At 42.8% G+C, this 18,617-nt stretch overlaps 1 protein-coding gene across 2 annotated transcripts in view; it reads right to left on the reverse strand.

Annotated features, from left to right (window-relative positions):
* STOX2 (storkhead box 2) overlaps positions 1-1,890 on the reverse strand; it is a 71,442-nt gene extending 69,552 nt beyond the window's left edge. The window contains exon 1 of one of the 2 annotated variants that reach the window (XM_059470065.1): positions 1,266-1,890. In XM_059470065.1, the coding sequence (XP_059326048.1) occupies positions 1,266-1,431 (166 nt within the window). In that variant the 5' untranslated portion in view covers positions 1,432-1,890. The remainder of the gene's footprint in view (positions 1-1,265) is intronic. The other variant, XM_059470067.1, reaches the window with a different exon arrangement.
* Between the last annotated feature and the right edge of the window lie 16,727 nt (positions 1,891-18,617).

The raw sequence follows: 18,617 nt of genomic DNA on the forward strand, positions 1-18,617 counted from the left end.
TTAAAACATGAAAAACCCATCCTGACTAAAGAGATATGTTTATTAGGGCCAGAGACAGGAAAGTGAGCACAGAACTGAAAACCACAATCTTTGGCTCAACCTTTGCAGCAGAAATGGGGCGGAAGGGGACAGCAGTACAGGGCCGGAGACGTTTTCAGTAATGCATTATAAATACCTTAGTTTTCTCCTTTCAAGGAATCTGCCTACTCAACCTAAATTGTGCCTCAGAGGGAGAAACGTGCCTTTGTGATAAATTGGAATTTGCCATCATAATAATGAAACATTATGTCCTATCATCACAATAAACAGGCAGCAGAACAACAAAGGAGGTTTCCAGGATTTTCTGCCCCTGGCCCCCTCCCCATCAGCATTTTCCCAAGTCGTCTTTTGGGTGTTTATGAAATGCCTTAATTCCAAGGCCATTAAGATGCATTTCTGGATGGAGCAGATTCTACAAATAGTACTGAGGCTTTCCAAAATCTCACCAGCACTCCATCGGAGGCCAAGCCTCTCCCGGATGCCTGCCTTTCCCTGCGCTGTTTTTTGTTTTGTTTGTGCTTTCTCTTTCCCATGCACAAACATGTTGGTGCAGTGTCTATTATTTCCCTACGGCCTTCCTTGAAAAATGAAGCCACTGACAAATGAATATACATGCACGTGTGTGTTCCACCACATACAGAGGTCTGGTCTCCTTCTACACCTCAAAAAACAAATGCAAATGTGTTTACAGTCATTTTCACCAACACATGCCTTGCCATTGCAGAAACATGCAGCTGAAAGCCTGAGAGACTGTAACAAGACAACTGCATTTGCAACCACAAGTAACCCTTTTCCTTTCCAAAATGGAAAACCACGAAAATCTGATGAATTAACTAGAGTTAACTGCATTTTAAGAGGAATGTGTGGGAGAGCAGTAAATATCCAGCACATGCTTTTACGCACAAAAGGCGCAAAGGGCTCCATGCTCTGCACATCCAGTCATTTTTGTCTGCTCTTCCGCAACAGAGATGCAACCGTATCTATCATACATTTTATTTCACTAGACTAACAGATTTTAAACACCATATTGCGAGGACACCGCTGTGAATCTTGCCGAGGTACAAAATGGTGGATGTATGCTATTTTTTTTTCATTATTCCTAACAACTCAGCCTCCCGATCGCAGGCTCCCCTCCGTACCCACCAACACATCCTTCCCAGGCAGACACACATGCCGAAGCAGCCTCGCAATAAAGCTCTCTCGCATACACAAATTATGTTACAAACCTGATGTCATGTAGCCCCGTGATGCCTGGGAAATAAAAGCTGGGGGGAAGTGCTTGTGCAGTCGGTAGTCCTTCTCGCTGCGGGACCTCATGCGGTCTGAGGCCCGGTCGGAGAAGTCGGAGCTAGGCCAGGCCCGCCGCAAGGTCGTACTCCGCGTCTTCTTCATGCTGAGGACGGCCGAGCCTCCTCCTCCCGCCGCAGCACGGGTCAGGGCTGCGCGCTGCCGGCCATCAGCCTAGCGCGGCCACCGCCGGGCCGCAACGTGCGCGCATCGCGCCGCTCCCTCTTCTAGGGCGCCAGCCGCAGGTCCCTTCCTTTTTTTTTTTCCTCTCCCTCGAATGATCCAATTTTACACACGTCCCACAATGCATTACACTTCATTTGCAATCGGTCCGGCTTATAGCTCCCAGATTTGCGTGGAGGAAAGGCACGTTATGTGGCTTCTCAGGCAAAAAAAGGAACGGGGGGGAGGGGGAGCCGGAGGGGGGCTGGGGACGAGAGATGTGCAGCGTGGGAGCTCGGGGGTCCCGAACAATGGCCCGATTCAGCCCGGCCGTGCTTAGCCAACTGTGAGCCCCGACACAAAAGGCCCAAACAAACGAGGAAAATCCCGCGGCCGCCGGCTGCGACCCCGACCGCGGCGCGCCCGGCGCTGGGGAGGAGGCGGCAGCTCCCGGCGCGGCGGGAGGAGCGGCGGGAGGAGAAGGAGGAGGGAGAAGAGAGGAGGGAGGGCCCACAGACGCCTCTCTCGGCCGCGGGACGAGCGGATGCAGCCGCGACCCCCCCGCCCGCCGCCACCGCCGCCTCCTTCCTCCTCAGGCCCGCGGCGCCCGGGCGGCCGGCAGCGGCCCGCGGTCCCCGGCAGCGCCGCGCCTCGCCATGGTCGGCGCCGACTCCCGCCCGTCCGTCCCCGGGGCTGTATCGCCGCCGGCTCCGCGCTAGGGAGGGCCGGCGCGGGGTGGGAGGCCGCCGGCCGCTCCGCCCGCCTGCGCGGCCCGCCCGCCGCCTGCCCTCCGCCTCGCCGCGCCGAGAGCAGCCGCTGCCGGAGCGCCGCCCGGGCTCATGCCACTCCCGCCGCAGCCGCGCTAGTCCCGCCGGGCTCCGCGCTCCCCCGCGCGGCACCGGCTCGCAGGCGCCCGCGTACGAAACCCGTGCGCGGCAGGGACCCGGCCCCCTCCCGCCCCGCCTCCTTTCCGTCCGTCCGTCCGTCCGTCCGTCCTTCCTTCCTTCCTTCCTTCCTGGCGGCGGCAGTGACGGCGGAGCGCTGGGCACCCCGCACGGCCGGGCTGCGGGCGGCGGGCAGGGCGGCCGTGCGGGCCGGACCTGGCCATCGGCCCCTTCGGGCAACGCGGGGCGAACGGACGGTCAGGAGCGAGGGAAGGGCGCCGGGACAGAGGTGCATCCCCGGGGCACCCTGCGCAGAGCCTGCGGGGCTCACCCTCGCATTCTCCGCCGCCTTTGCCCATGGGCGCCTGAAGAAGCGGCTCTCCCCAGGAGGGCCCAGTCAGCCACACCGCCACACTGAAACCCAGCACACTCCACAAGGGTGTCCAGGACACCCGGGCTGCCCCCTCACTGGCGGGAAGGGGGTTCCCACCCTCTCACTGTGGCTCACACATCTACTCCCAGGGCACCCTCTTGAGTGGGGCCTGGCCACCCGGGCATTTTATGAACTCCAGTTAACCAAACTGTGCAAAGGAACTCGGTTCCTCCTCTGGAAGGCAGCTCTGAGCACGCCCGGTGTTGTCAGGTGCTGCCACCGTTATCAATGGGCACAACTGCAATGCAGGGATGTGAAAATGTTGCTTTTGCAGCCTAGTTAAATTACTTATATATTTATATTTTTATAATCAATCCTTCTTACAGTGGTTTGTGTTACATTTATAAGAGTGTGGAAAAACAGAGGACTGTAATTTTGTACCTGGCACTTTTCAGTAGAGGTGAACCAGTAAAAGGATGACCATCAGAGAACGAACTCCATAGCAAAGGCAGTGGACCATGAGATATTATCCCTGGGCTGCCTTGCTGCATGGCTGTGGGTGAGTCACTGCAGCAGCCACCTCAGCCCATCTGCCTGCGCTCTGCGGGCAGCACACACACCAAAGAATTACGCAGGGGCTCCGATGCAGCAGTCCCTTTCACATGAATAGAATATACATTAATGAAACTCAGCAAGAAAACTGAAAGCTAAATGCTATGGGGTTCTTTCTCATTCAGCCTCATCTTTTTCCAGCTGAGAAAAGCTATCAGGAAAGACATTTTTCCACTGATACTTTGTATACTGGTAGCAACAGGAAAAGTTAAGATGAGAAAAAAGATGGCCTAGAGCTCCTCTAGTAAAAACATAAGATTTTCCCTCATGAAACTTACTCATCTAGCAATTTACTCATCAACCTACGCAAAGCTTATAATAGAGCATGTTTTCACCCTCAGACCAGAAAAACCATAAGAACTTTTAGAATCATTCCATTTTTCTCCTTGAAGGCTGAGGTTGGGGTAGATTGGTTAGCACTACCTAGACAAGTCAATCCTAAAAAATGTACCTATTTTACCAAATGTAGAAGCTAATTAAATTCTATTTAGAAGCATAAATTCACATTGCACTATCTGAACATTGAATGAATGATGGCTTTGCCTTTCCAGCAGTTAAGAAGTGGCTGGATATAGTTGGCCAGCTAGCTTCAACTTATTGCTGAACTAAACTCAACTTTTCTCCTAGTCTAGACACAGCCCTAGATATCAATCTGTTCCATTAAAAGATGACATGAGACAAGAGACAAATAGGAATCAGCAATGAGGAGGAAAAATGAGGTCAAGAAATAGAAAGAAAGAACAAAGCAGGACACACACACAAACACTCTTGACAACAAACAAGGCCCCAGTGACCTTTACACTGGCTTTTTGTATAATTATTCCTAACTAAAATATTCTAACAAGTATCAAATAAAAAAATATGGGATGGCTCTGCAAGTGTCAGATAAAGCACACATCCCAATTCTTTTCAAGCAATTTGCTGTGCACTAATGAACTGGTGACTGCACAGAAGTCTTTCAAGTGGCTTTAATTGACTTAATTTGTACACTTCCATGAATTGTCACAAGAGTCATACAGTACATATAATTAACACATGGTATTGTCTGCTTAGCAGTTGTAGGAATTAGACTGGTTCACAGTTTTGGGTACAGATAATGACCCATTTTCAATGCGTGGTAATTTTAAATGAATAATAATTTGCTCCTACGACTATGAAAGGAAGAGGGAATGAGAGAAGTAAGCAACTGTAGTGGTTTGACCATCTGGCAAGATCAATTTTCCCTTCCCACATGTGGGGAAATCTGTTTAAAAACGATTTAAAAACATCTCAGTATTGAGACATTGTTCCTGTGGTCACCTAAAGTTCCTTTTATCAAGTCTTCTCACAGTTATCTTGTTTGGTTTCAGCTTAAAGTCTCCTGACATGGTATCTGAAAGAGTACTCCTCTTTGAAAAGAGGAATTCAGAGCAAGTTTCCTCCTGCTCTTGAATTGTTTGAAGTCAAGTGTTGTTACTGGGATGAATCAAATATATAATTAAAGACCAAGTTTAAGTTTTGGCTGTTTTCTTTGGAATAAGAGCTAGAACTGTGAGTGTAATTGATTTTTTTGCTTCAATGGCCAAACTGAAATAAAACTATTTTCTTCATGTGATCTGAAAGCTAAAACTTGAGAGCTTTAAAAAAACAAAACAAAACAAAAGAACAAACAAATCCACAACATTTTATTCTGAGATATTTAAGTTTACTTTTTTTTAATGAAGGAAAATAAATTTCTGGATTCATATGGCTATGTCAGAGCAGAGTAAGGAAAAGATTCTCAGCCATGGAAATTGTCTAATAGAGCTTGCTAGAAGTAAGGAAAAATTCTTCTTCCAGGCATGAATTACACTAATGGGAATCTGAACACTTGGTAGTGATGAGAAAAATTGAGATGGTGGCAAAGCTTGTGGTTTTGGTTTTTTTTATTCATCCATAATTCTTTGGAGGGGGTTTTGTTTTGGGTTTTGATTTTTTGTTGGTTTTCTTGGGGAGATTTTTTGTTTAATAAGGGAAAGGTTAAACTCAGAAACTTTTTATTGAGAATACGATAAAGCATTCATTTTTATAATTTGGTATTTAAAGTCCAACAGGAACCATCTCTATCTTGCATTACTGGAGGGAGAGGTGATGCTTGGATAAATAGACCATAGAGATCTTGGGAAAAAGGTCTGAACTAAACAAAAAATAGGCATCCTGCCTGCCTCATAACCTAACAATTCCTTATCAGGAATTGGCAATATAATAGCAGCCATTTCAAAAGTATAGATTTAACAGTATGAATTTCAAAAAAGAAGTTTAGTTCCATATCAGACATTACAAAGGATTCTTAGATGTTCCATCACAACCCTTCTTCAGCCCAAGTTCATAAGGAGCCTGAAGTCTTTTGGAGAAACAATTCAAAGTTTTTGCTTCTGAAAATATGTTTTATCTTTTTAAAAGTGAGAAAACAAATCTTACTAAGAATATCTATTGCATGTGATCTTCATAAACATTTACTAGTTGCTGAGCAGGCCTGTTTCCATTTTGTAGATGGAAAACAGAAAAGGACATAACTTGCCCAGAAAAGTGTAGGAAATCAGTGGCAAATGCAGTGTTAAAACTTTGGGATCTCAGCTCCTATTTCAAGGTTCACTTTTCCTTATCTGAAAAATAATTATGTAGCAGAGTACAATATGGTGAGCTGTATCTGTATTTCTCTGCATGTGTATGTGTATGCATGCTTGTACGTATATGGCAATTGCTCTCATGTAATGCGGTATTTCAAGTTTCAGCTGGGACTACTTTTTTTTTCCTTCCTATGACAAACAAGTTTCCATAGGGACAGCAGCAGGCTTCAGTAAGAGGGTGGGCTGGTGTTACTGCCTTAGCTACTTCCTTGGCTTGGGGACTGACTGCATGAGGTTTTTCAAATTAAATAAGCACACAAGCCGAATACTAAAATAAAAAAGGCAAAATAATAGGACATGCAAGGAGGAAATCCCCCTCTTCACTAAGACAAGCTACACCTCTAAAATAATTTTCTCTCAAATATGCATTAAAAGCCTGGGTTCTCCCTTACCCTGTCACTACCTTGCCTGTGGCACACAGCCTGATCTAGCTGCCTCACGGAGGAAATTAGGAGGGCTTCACTTTATTACTGTCAGCTGAGCTGGTGCCTGACAAGCACCCAACACCACAGGAGGAGCTAACACCCCCAAGATGCCAAGTGCCACACAGAGTTTTGTGGCATCACACTGCAGGTCTATGATAGGGGTCCTTTCCCCCTGCCCAGCTTCAGAAACAAACACTACAAATAACATTGATAATACTGGGACACATGGGAGACTTTGCACTAAGAAAGGCCATAGTCACAAACAGGGATCAGAGGGTCCTTCTGTGGCCTATGAAAACAAAACCATCACAACCTGTAACATTTTAAAAGGGGGAGATAGGATGCTGTGAGATTCTGGGAAGGAATTGCAGGGTTTTTGAAAGTAGGAGAGGGAGAGCAGAAATGACTAAACAAAAAATAAAGTGGGGAAAAAGCCTATAGTACAAACAGTTGGAAAGCAGAGGAGGGGGAGGAAAAATGGAGTGTGAGAAGAGGTGGGAAAAATGAAATTATGAACTTGTGAAAAACCCCAAGCTCATGTATAACATCACAGGCCTTGGTAATCTATAGGTTTATTAGATTTATAGCCTTGCATAATAGAGTTCCTGAGAAAATACATTGCCAGCATCTCTAACATTATAAATCCATGAAGAAGAAAGTTTTCCATGTCATAAACTCACCATTTTCATGTGTGGATTATTTTATCTCTCTGTTAACAAAGGTGAAGAGCTCAGACTCTGAAAGACATGTTTTTAAGCAATCCTTTACGGGTTAAGGCAGTCTGGCAATACACCATAATTGTCTTTGTCTGTAGGAAGCACTACTTTTCTCTTCCAGATATTTGCAATCAGATATACTAGCAAGAACAAACCAGAAACCTCACTCACACCCTTTCACATCAGTCCTTGGACTTCTGACACTAACACTATTAATTTGTAACCTCTCACTAGTACTTGAGTAACATATTTGTTACTCAAATATGCAAGAGAAGCCAAGTAATTGTAATCCATGCTTGTGGTCCAGGTCACAAAAAGAGGCAGCCTTTCTTGATGGATTTATTGGCAAGGGAAAAGTTGGGCTTGCCCAGACAACTCTCTTCTTGAAGAGAGCATTTGAGAAACTCCACCAAAAAGGGAAAGAAAAAAATCCCAAGGGCAAAGGTGTAAGTGAAAAAATTTCCAAATAGAAAAAAAGAAAAATGTTTCAAAGCCTATCACAAGCAAGTCTTCAGTCTTGCTATCAGGTTGTGTTATACCATGGTAGTAATCCTGGCTTACTTACAGCACCTCTTAAACTAGTTTCAGATCATATTTCTCTCAGTGTTATGCTTTGAGAATGTGTGATGACAGGAATGCAGCGCTGCTGCTGCACACGTGCTGTAGTTCACCGATTCATTTTTCTGTGTGCTGCCTTATGTGCTGTGGTATTTATTTTAACTTGCATGACTTTTAAGAAAAACCTGTCTGTGTAATGAGAAGAAAGGCTCCTCTGTTTTCTTTTTTTTTTTTTCATGCCAGACCTTCTGATTGCATTTGTGCTTCCTCTGCACAGAAGACAATTGATGCAGAAGGTTTCTCAATCTGGATGCCCAAATCTACCTAAAAGCCAGTGTACAAACAGGAACACTTGTAGGATACAGCTTTTGTTTTGATGCATGCTTTTCTTCTCCTATTATCACTGACTCAATGCAAGTTAGATAAAATGAGTGGAAGCTGGGCTTGTAACTCCTCAGTGTACAAAACTAACAAGAGAGGGAGACAAGCCATGAATCCTGCACAAATTTCCTCTCACATATAACAGAATTCTAAAACTTGGAGATGTGGACTTACAGCAATTCAAATCACAAGTCAATTCATTCACCAGCTGTTCTTCCAAAGGATATAGTAGCAAAAGATATGCCAAAAATGTTGGTCTCAGCTTTCTTGTTTTCCACTGGTGTCACATATCATTAATACCCTGGTATTTAAGTAACACACTGATATATGGGGACCAGCTGTACTGGAAGTTAGAAAAACAGCCTAACCTTCTGCTTTGGGAGCTGAAACAATGGAGAGCAAGAAGTCAACAGCCAGTGTAGGTCCCACCAGCAGTAAAAGCCATCACAAATTATCTTCCTAGAGATTAATTCCCAAATCTTTGTGTCTATCTATTCTCATTCCTCCACAGAGTCTATGTTGCAAAGATGGCACCATGCATGTGCAGGCCTTGGGCTCTTGTGAAACTTCTGAGTGCTACATCAACACAAACAAGGAGATTCTGTGTGTCAGGCAGGTACTTTTTAATGAAAAAATGCACTAAGAAAAAAAGGCCCTTGGTAGTAAGAAGTGGGCAGTGTTTTGCATCTTGCATGGCTTGCATTGTCCTGCAAAGAGGACAATGAACATATCTGATGGGCAGTCCTAAAAGCAGCATACCAAGGAAACTAAATCCCAGCAGCTGCTATAAAACTGCAGAACATTTGCTGAATAACCCGTACTAAGGGCCCTCTCAAAATTCTTGCTTATACAGCTGTGCAATATAGTGACTGTATTTTATAGTTGTATATATATAGCATGTACAAGAGGCAGAGATCTTTAAAATCTTAGAAAAATTTTCAAGAGGCTACTCCACCCTTTGTAAACAACCTCTTGTCATTCAGTTACTTCCATATGTGCACAAAGCTCTGTCTGAATTTAACAGGCTTTCAAAATAGTGGTTTAGTACTGAAAATGTATGGTTTCTACCAATAAGTTTGAAAAAAAATGTAAGCAAGAGATAAACTTACAAATAAAAAAGTACCAATTTCTCACCTCACAGAAAAGTAGTTCAATCACTTCTTAGATATTTATTATAGTCTCAGATTCAGAGGCTGTCTCATTGGCACATACATTTGGGCAGGAAAAAACTCTAGAGAGGAATCAGAAGAACAGACAAAAATTACATGACTCTACACACGCCTGACTCAAAGGCTTCTGGAAAATCAAGGCAAAATCATCAGGCTGCTTGTCCTCTGGACCAGACTGCAGCACTGCAGAGTCAGTTTGTTCCTGTGAAGGTGGTACTCTTTAGTCACTGGTTTTCAGTGGGACCCTGGAGTTTGTCCCTTCTCTTCTGATTCTGCAGTAGCACCCATCAGAAGGATAATTTCACTCCTGGGACACCTACCCTGACTAGCCCTGGTTACCACAGCTTGTTGCCATCCTCCACTTGGCTTTTGAATCTCTGATATTACCCACCTGCATGCAACCAGAGACAATTTCCCATTGCCCTGTTCAGATGAAGGTTTATGCAGGCACTACTTGCACTTGCCTCTGTAGAAGCTGTTCTTAGCACTTCTCCTGAATGCAGAGATTTTTGTATTCTAGTAGAGGAACAAGAAAAAGACATTTTATAGCACTGAGTCTCAAACTTCTCCCACCACCTTGTAAGAAAGTGAAATTCTTCCTCAGGGGTCTAGTGCAACAAAATAATTTTTGTCTTACTAAGTGACGCTCTATACAACAGTAGCAATCTGCTAAAGCAAAAGTATCATCTCCACGGAGCTCTGCTACTTTCTTTTTCTGTAAATCCTTTTATATTACTGTGGGGCTGTCAGTTGGTTTGTTATTAATTGATATTGTTTTAAACAGAAAGAGAGGCTTAAATCTAGGAGAGCACAGTTACTTCCCAGATTTCTGCAGGTCAATGCAAGATCTTTGACTCCTCTGTGGAGCTAAGTGGAAGGGAGCAGCATCCAAAGCCTCACCTTAGCAAAATGTTTCTGGCACAACACTGCAGTGTCAAGAACCACCTCTGGTGTGAATTTTGCAACCTATAACTTTCTGGCCAGATCAAGGATAATAACAAGTGAAAAATATAGATGTTATGGAGAAAAAAAACTCTTATGACAAAGGAATATCATTGTGAAAATAAAAATAAAATTGTGAAATTAGGAGAAGTAAATTAATATCAAATTAGAAAATTTAATAAGAAAATTCCTTTGTAATTCTGAAAAGCAGACTCCTCACTTCTACCACAATCTACCACAAAACCATACTTCCATCCTTTAAAGCACATGAATGGCAGTAGCATAGGATAAAATTTCTTTCAAAATGCTTTATGTATTACAATGAACTTTTGTAAGGCACAGAGAACCATTGACATTTAAAATTTCCAGAAACCCAAAAATATCTTTCTCAAAAGAAACAAACATCTTAAGTGAGACCATTTACACAAAAGTAAAATTTCTAGCATTAGAATCCTATTTGAAAGAATCATGTACAAAATTAAGAGCTAGAAACTCTTTAGCCTTCATTAAAACTGATCACTATTGAGCTGAACTCAATACCTACACAACCCAACTGTGGTAAATCTTATTAGTTATGGTGATCATCTCAGAAACTTTAGCAAGGAGTCACCATATTCCCATACACAAAAATTTCAAGTGCTTTGTACCCCCAGCTATTCCAGGAACCAGCAAATACTCAGGGCAAAGGTTTCACAGATTGTTGTACGAAGTAAAAGAAACTCCAAATGCAAGGTGCTCAGCGACTTGCCTTTGATCTTTTTCTTAATGGGGAAGATGTTTAGTAACCTTTCCATCTCTCAGACAGTGTAAAGTAGATCAGACAATCTGCCTTCACAACTGGCAGGGTTCAGATTTGTCAGAGCATGATGCTAGTGTCAAATTGTTTTTGTCTTCCTTCCTCTCTAAAGATGGATCTTAACTATTATCCTAGCTGATGGAATCAAGACAAAATAAACACAGACATCAGGACTGAAACAATGATAGACTATCTGAAAAGGCATTTAAGTGCCCACAGTCATCCAAAGAGTAAAAAGTTATAAAAACAAGTACTTTTTTTAATTGCCCATATCCCCATGTCATTGCTGAGGTACTTAAAAAAACCACAAACCCTATGGATTTCTACCCACCGCACAGTAATTACTGAACTAACAAAGAATTGGAAAAAAGTATTTCCAAAGCCTGATGCTATTACTGAACTGCCAGTGAAAAAATTCTCACTAACACCCCTTAAGTCTATCCTCCTGCGCTCCCTAATCTGAACACAAAAGGTTGGGTTTAAACACCCACCCCCCACCCTGAGATTAAAACCGCCTGCAGTTTTCAGCTTTGGGCCAGCACTGACAATACTCTAAATCCTTGGCTACTGGCTTCGTGAAGACACAGCCTACAGAGAGTCCCCAAAGTTCTTTGAAATGTTAAATACAAAGCAGGAGGAGGTCATAAAGGAAATATTCTTTACAAAAGGAATGGATATCATATGCAGGCTTTTCAAATACATTTCTCAGTTGCTTTGCTTCCAGCCACCATTTTCTCAATCCTGCATTGTCTGAAGCTTTTGAAATAAAATTCAGGAATTAAATAAAGCACACAAATTAATGTTATAAACAGCTACCAATATATGAATTTGTTACCTTTTAGCTCTCATAAATCTCTCCAATGTATATATTGTATCCTAATTCTTCTCTGGAAAAATGAATTATTTACCTAGTAAATGGTCCTACAGCAATTACTAAAAGCCCAGCTATGTAGAAGTAACATATAGGTTTTATTGCATCATCTTCTGTAGCATCTGCCCAATTACTGCAATAGAAGCCAGTGTGGTTCCCTGCTGCCCTGGAAATCCAGCTATCTTTCTGCCAAGAGCCTTCTAGCATGCACAAAAGGAACAGGGACTGAGAAACCTGTTTTATCCCCTCTTATCCCATAAACTAACAAGCCTTTTTCCACTGCAGCTTTTCTCAACAAAACCAGGTAATTATGCAGGATGGGATTTTCAAGGTAGGTAAAAGGAAAAAAAAAAGCAATCAGTTCAGCATACCAGCTTTGCCAAGTACTGTCACCTCAAACTCTGAGGGACTTGCTTGCAGTGTGGGGGAGCAGGCAAACACAATGATGCCCTGCCACTGACACACGGGCCAGCTGTAAGCAATGAGCTTTGTGGTTCCAAACTGTTGGGAGGTGGTTACATTTCCCTGTCCACTTCCATTCTTCTGGAGGCAAACACGATGATACAAGCCTTATTTCTGTGCCCTGTCTCACCCTGAACACTCAGTGTCTCTCCTTTCTCATTTGGTTATCATAAACTCAATGACAAAACGAGTTTTACATTCATTTTGAAGAACTTGTGTTTGGCTTACTTGTCTCATAAGGTCTTGTGAGCCTTATCCATATAGGTTCTGACAAGATGTTCCACTAAACATCCATAAAAACATCCCTGCCCAAATTTACAAATTGTGTACTTGAGGAGAAAAGTAACTGGTTGTCATAGTGACGTTCACAGTCTGAGAAGCCTTTGGACTTCAGTGTCATGAAAGGTACCAGGAGTATAAAACCTCCAACTAGATGAAGTGGTTAATGGAAACAAGTACTCCAGCCAGCAGCAAATGCATGCTTAAATCACTGGTGATCCTGTAGAATCAGGCTGCTGCACTTTGAAATCATTTAAGATGTTTAATTTTGGGTTATCTGCAAATTAGTACAGCCCAGCTCACAGAAACTGCCACTGCTGTGACTTACATGCATGTCTGACAGGCTGCTGTCCTCTGCTTTTGACATCAGTGTAATATTGGGGTACCTTCACAGGAGGGAAAGCCTGCTGACAGAAATATTCCAGCTACAAAATAAAGACTGAAAGGTTACAGAAAGCTCAGGAACATCGCATGCTTTTGGCAAGGTGAGACACAGGAGGATGAAAGACAAAGGAGGGTGAGCAGAATTATTGTTCCTCAATGATTAAACAAGCACAGAAACTATGATTACAGATCACTGACATCTTTTATAACATGCCAAACTAGCACACAGAGAAACATGCCTCAGTAACTCAGTCATACAGGCAGCCAATATTGTCTCTCCACAGTTTGAAAGAAGATGAGGGTCTTCTGAAACAGAGGCCCTGACTCCCTGCTTTAGGCCAGGGAAGTGGCACAAAGCCTTTGAAGCATCTGGAGAGCAGGCACTGCTAGATATAGCCCTGGCAGCCAAAAATGCTCCTTGCATTCAATCCTCACTCTTCATGGCAGGAATCAACTCAAGATACACAGTGATCTCTGCCTGTCTGTTGGACTCCTTACCTCTATAAAACAAGTAAGAACAAACTCCAAGCTGTTGTAACCTGAACCTAGGCTTCAGCAAAGCATACAGCTAAAAAACCATCCCTAAAGAAACCCTAGCAGGAAGGCAATTTATTGTTGAAGGGGATCAGGTCCATAGAACTTCCGAGGAATGAGAAGCAATGATTCAACTGACACAGTTCAGTCTTGCCTTGCCTCACACTGCACGTAATATCAACCACCATCAGTCTGCCTGGTTTATCCAAGAGGAAAAGATAATATTTCAGTATGAAATTAAACTCCTGGTTCTCTATGTGCTCAACTAAAGCAACCAGCCATGCATTATTTGCAAAAGAATGTTGATGACTCAACAGTATTAGGAGTTTTTAAAAATCCCATCTTTCTGATAAGACTTGTCCATTTTAATGATATCTATAACAGAAACATTATAAAAGTAAGATTTTTTTTCATATTTGTATGAAATTGTATTCTTGTTTCTGTGTTACCAGTCATTTCCAACACAAAGACAAAAACAAGAACACTGATCTCTGAGCATGTGACTACAATAACACGTTTCTCTTTTTGTGAGCTGTGGTGTTGAGCAGGCCATTTCAAAAGTGGCAAGATCCTGGTTCAGTGGATGTCTGAGCATATTCCTGTTTATCTTTACCACTTCAGAAAACTGCATTCTCTCTCACTGCTACAACTTTGAAAATCAGTGCAAAGCTTGGTGATTTCAGAATCAATAGATTTTAGTCCAAGAGAAGACAGTTAGAAACACAAATTTCACCATATCCAATTTCTAATAACTGTATTCCACCACCCCAGAACAATCAGGTAAGAAACTGAAACCTTACAACAATGTACAAGACACTTAGGCATACCAGCTGGGAGTAAATTCAGTGGACAAAACAAAAAAAAAAATTCAGACAACATTCTATCTCTGCCTTCTTGATGAAAAAATATGATACTATGCACCTTGGATGGCAGGAAGTGTCCAATCCCTTTTCAAAGCAAAGGCATGGAGTCAGTTATAGAGATATAAACAGCAATGTGAATGTAAATTACAATGCAACGTGAACCTAAGAGATACAAGCAGCAACACCTCCCAAATAGTGGAGGCAAGTTATCAGATACTTAATGCTCCTATTAATTATGTTTACACAAGTTTCAAGATGTTCCTGCACAAGGTAGAGTTTCACATGTACTGAACAGGGGGTTACTCATTCTGGATGAAAATTAAATAACTCCAGCAACAAAACAGTTATTCAGACAAACTGGATAAATCATGTTTATAATTAATATATAACTTCATGTTTTGCTTGGCATTTTTTAAGTCAATTTTTTTCTGGATACCATGATTTTCAGAGTCAGAAATAAAACATAGACACTCAACATTCCCAAGGATGTCTGCAACAAAAGAATTATGTGAAGATGGCAAGCTGAAGTGCCTTCATTTGGATACATTTTTGTATCCAAAGAGCAAGCAACAAAAACAGAGTCACAGAGAGAAACAAATGGCCAGTGAGTTATCACTCCTGATCTGATGACTTATGTGGGCTCAACTTGTTTATTTACTCACATATTTGCAAAAAAGTAACTTTCCTTATGTTAGCAGCAGCAATATTGTATATTATGTATATTATATACACAGTACATACTTCTACCTACACACAACACAAGGGCATCAGGTATTTACCCTCCAATTATGGGCTCTCCCACAACCATGAAGGTCACACCTGACCCTTCCCAGGGCCAGGGAGTTAAATGACTGGCGTCTAACAGCACAGCTCAAGAAAGGGTTAAAAGAGGATCAGTGTTACAGCTGCCCTGCTCACTGGCTTGGAGACAGGACAGAAGTGCTCAGGTCCTCGGGGGCAGGGAAGTGAGTCTGTAATTACTGGCTATACCCTTTACACCATCCAGTCTGTAATTACTGGCTATATCCTTTACACTCCTCAGGAACTGCTGTTTCTCTCTCTTCCGTACTCCCTGTTGATGCAACCCCCATGCTAACCTTGCATGATGCATGACAAAAATACTGTCATATGGTCCTGAAGCAACAGGCACCATTTGTTTGTCATTGAGTCCTGTCAAATGAACCAGCCTCAAAAATACAGATTCTTCTTAGATCATCTCACCCCCTCTTTAGGACTGATCTCATTATCTTCACTTTAATTGTTCTCATTATCTTCTGGGCATAGAAAAATAATGCAGCCTTTCTAGGGACATTAAATCCAATTATGTAAAAACACAGTGTTAGGGAAAAGAGTTAAAATATTTTAGCTGAAAATTTGCTGAAAATCAGGAAAGATCAGTGTGTGACCATTTAACCCCCCTGAAAATCACCAGGAAGTATTTTCTAGCTGCAGTTACAAGAATGCTACTGCCCTCAGCTATGGTTAATTGTAAAGGCAACCACCCCCTAGCCTGCAAAGAGCAGGCAATGGACAAAGAGCTTCTGCACTATTTTCCCACTAGCAGAGTTTCACTGTGTTCTTGTGGTGCAACTAAAGGAAGTAAAGGATTCAAAGCAGTCAGTGTAATTTTATATACTGGTAGAGTCCTGAAAGTAGAGCAAGATATTTTTCAGTAGATTCTTCAAATTGCCAGGATGTAAATGTGATGAGGAATGTGTTTATAGGCACCCTCACAGAGCAGGGTGTAATATTGGTGTAACAGGACATAGGATGGTTGCATTGATCAGCTGGTTAAGGATCGGATCCTCTTCATAGGTATATTACCATGGGGATAGACAGGGGAGTGTCTTTGAATAAACTACTGAGCTCCAAACAGCTCCTGCAACAATTCCCTGCAGTCCTGAGGACTTGAGTGGAACCACAGGTACAGCAGATCCCACAGCAGCAGTCTGGAGACTGAAACCTAAAATAAGGAATCAGGTACAGTGAAAAAAAGCTGAACTCCAAGCAGGATGCTCCCTTCTGACCCACCAACATCTGGTGCAAGACAGCCTGGTGCTGTATCTGGTGCAGCATCTGAGCTCTGTGACAGTGCAGAGAATTCTACTCCCATCATTCCACCCACTCTGTGGTGTAGGAAGTGCTGCACAGACAGACTCATGAACACCATCTGCTTCAGCTGTAGCATTTGACTCCCTTCCTCCAGCATGTAATATTCTGAGATGGTCTAAGCACATTGATACAATCCTACATTTTACATGTCTGTATGTCGAGCCATCAAAAAGCAAAATCAAAATATATTTTTCTTCTCCCATAACACTGCTTCGAGTTATTCTAACTGGATTTGCTTGCAGTGTTTCTTAAAAGAAAAACAAAACCCATGAAACTCTGGGGGATCATGAAACTCTTACTTCAATAAAAATTAATAGGCATAAACACATGCAACACTTACATCTGCACAATAATATAAAGTCTACAGAGGAAACAATTTTTTTTCCCCCCATGGTACCTTTATTTATTCTACAACAAAGAAAGAACACTAAATTTCATACATTAATGCAAACACAACAAAAACTTCCATCCAGATCAGGAAAAAAATCCTTTTTCCAAAATATGTGAAATCACTAACTATCATTTTCCTATTCACTATACTTCAAAATAAAAAGAAAAAAATTTCCAAGTACTTGGGTTGTCATGTCACTGGGGTTTATTAATCACACACAACTGTATCATCTATTAATTATAGAAAAGATATATATTACAGCATTTCTGTAGCTTGGAATGCAAGTAACTGAAATAGCCCCCCAGTGCTCTTGGAGATACAACAGCAAGTTAGACAGAGGCACACAACATGGCACACTCTCTTTTTAAAAGGTGTTCAGTGATTTGCAGTGTCCTTAAGGATCATATTTTAAAATTTATTTTTAACAGAAGCCCAAAGTCCCACAACTGCAAAAGTAACCACTTGGCTCTTACTAGGCTTCAGAATCCCAGGGCAAAAAAACAAGGAGAAAATCAGTTCCCAGCAGCTTCCAACTGTTTCCCCTAAAGGGACACACCCCAGCACACTGCTTGCTCTCCCGAGCATCCCAGGGACCTCACCCAGCACCACGCTGGGACCAGTGTTATAACAAAGTCCTCACATCTTCTACTGCTAACCCCATACCTTAACAAGAGATTAAAAACATGTTCCTCATGCATCTATTGTCTGTGGGCTACATATCAGCTTTCCCTAAACCAACAAGCACTGATAGAAGGACAAGGTAGCTTTTGACATACACAGATTAAAATTATCTCAATCTTTCATTTATCTTTAATGTAAATGTACCTGTACAATGCCTTTAAAAAAATTAAAGGACTTAAATTTTTGCTCAACTTCATGATAAAACTGCTTTGTTCGACATGGGGAAGAAGGGCAGAAGAAAATAAGGAACATACTTTTAACACAGGAGTGGCTTAAGGCGGGAAGAAGAATAAAGACTGCTCACTGAGCTCATCACCACACAAAAACGTTTCACCTGTCAGAGGAGGCCCCACCAGCCCCAGGCTCAAGCTGCCATCAGCTTACATCTGAAAACTGGTTCAGCCCCACCTCAGCCCCCTTCTCAGGGGGCATATTGCATGTCTCTAGACCATCCCAGCAGGCCCACCACGGGCACTTTCTGCTCTGGGCTAGAAAGAAGGAGAAAGCAGAACATGAGATAATGATGCTGATCTGAAATTGTATATGCAAATAAGCAAAAGGGCCAACTGCAAACAAAGGGATTGTTTCTGATTCTCATAAGACAGAAGTTACCAAACTAAGAAAAATACAAAACTGTTACATGAAACACAAAAGGGTTACACAGATTGAGTATTTGCATGTGGACAGGACTGGCTTGTTTGGGATGATTAAAGCAATGCAGATCAAACCTCGATCATGTACTTCTGAGCACCCTCCAAGCCTTGGCAGGCCAGCCAGCCATGGAAAAGCCCAGCCAAGCAAAAAGATGGCAAAAATATGGCACCCACCACCCATGAGCCCCCAAGTGCCTGCCTGCCTCAAGCACCCACAGCATTATGGCACCCCTGGCATGTGCACAGCCTGCCCTGCACGGGCACTGGCTGGCAGCGGCGGGAAGGTGAGCGCTGCTCGGGCAGGGCAACAGCCCACCAACAGGCTGGGTCCCTGTTCCCCCAGGGCAAACCCTGCAAGGGGAACAGCCCACCAACAGGCTGGGTCCCTGTTCCCC

This window comes from Ammospiza nelsoni, chromosome 4 (assembly GCF_027579445.1).
Source record: "Ammospiza nelsoni isolate bAmmNel1 chromosome 4, bAmmNel1.pri, whole genome shotgun sequence".
In the NCBI taxonomy this organism is placed as follows: Eukaryota; Metazoa; Chordata; class Aves; order Passeriformes; family Passerellidae; genus Ammospiza; species Ammospiza nelsoni.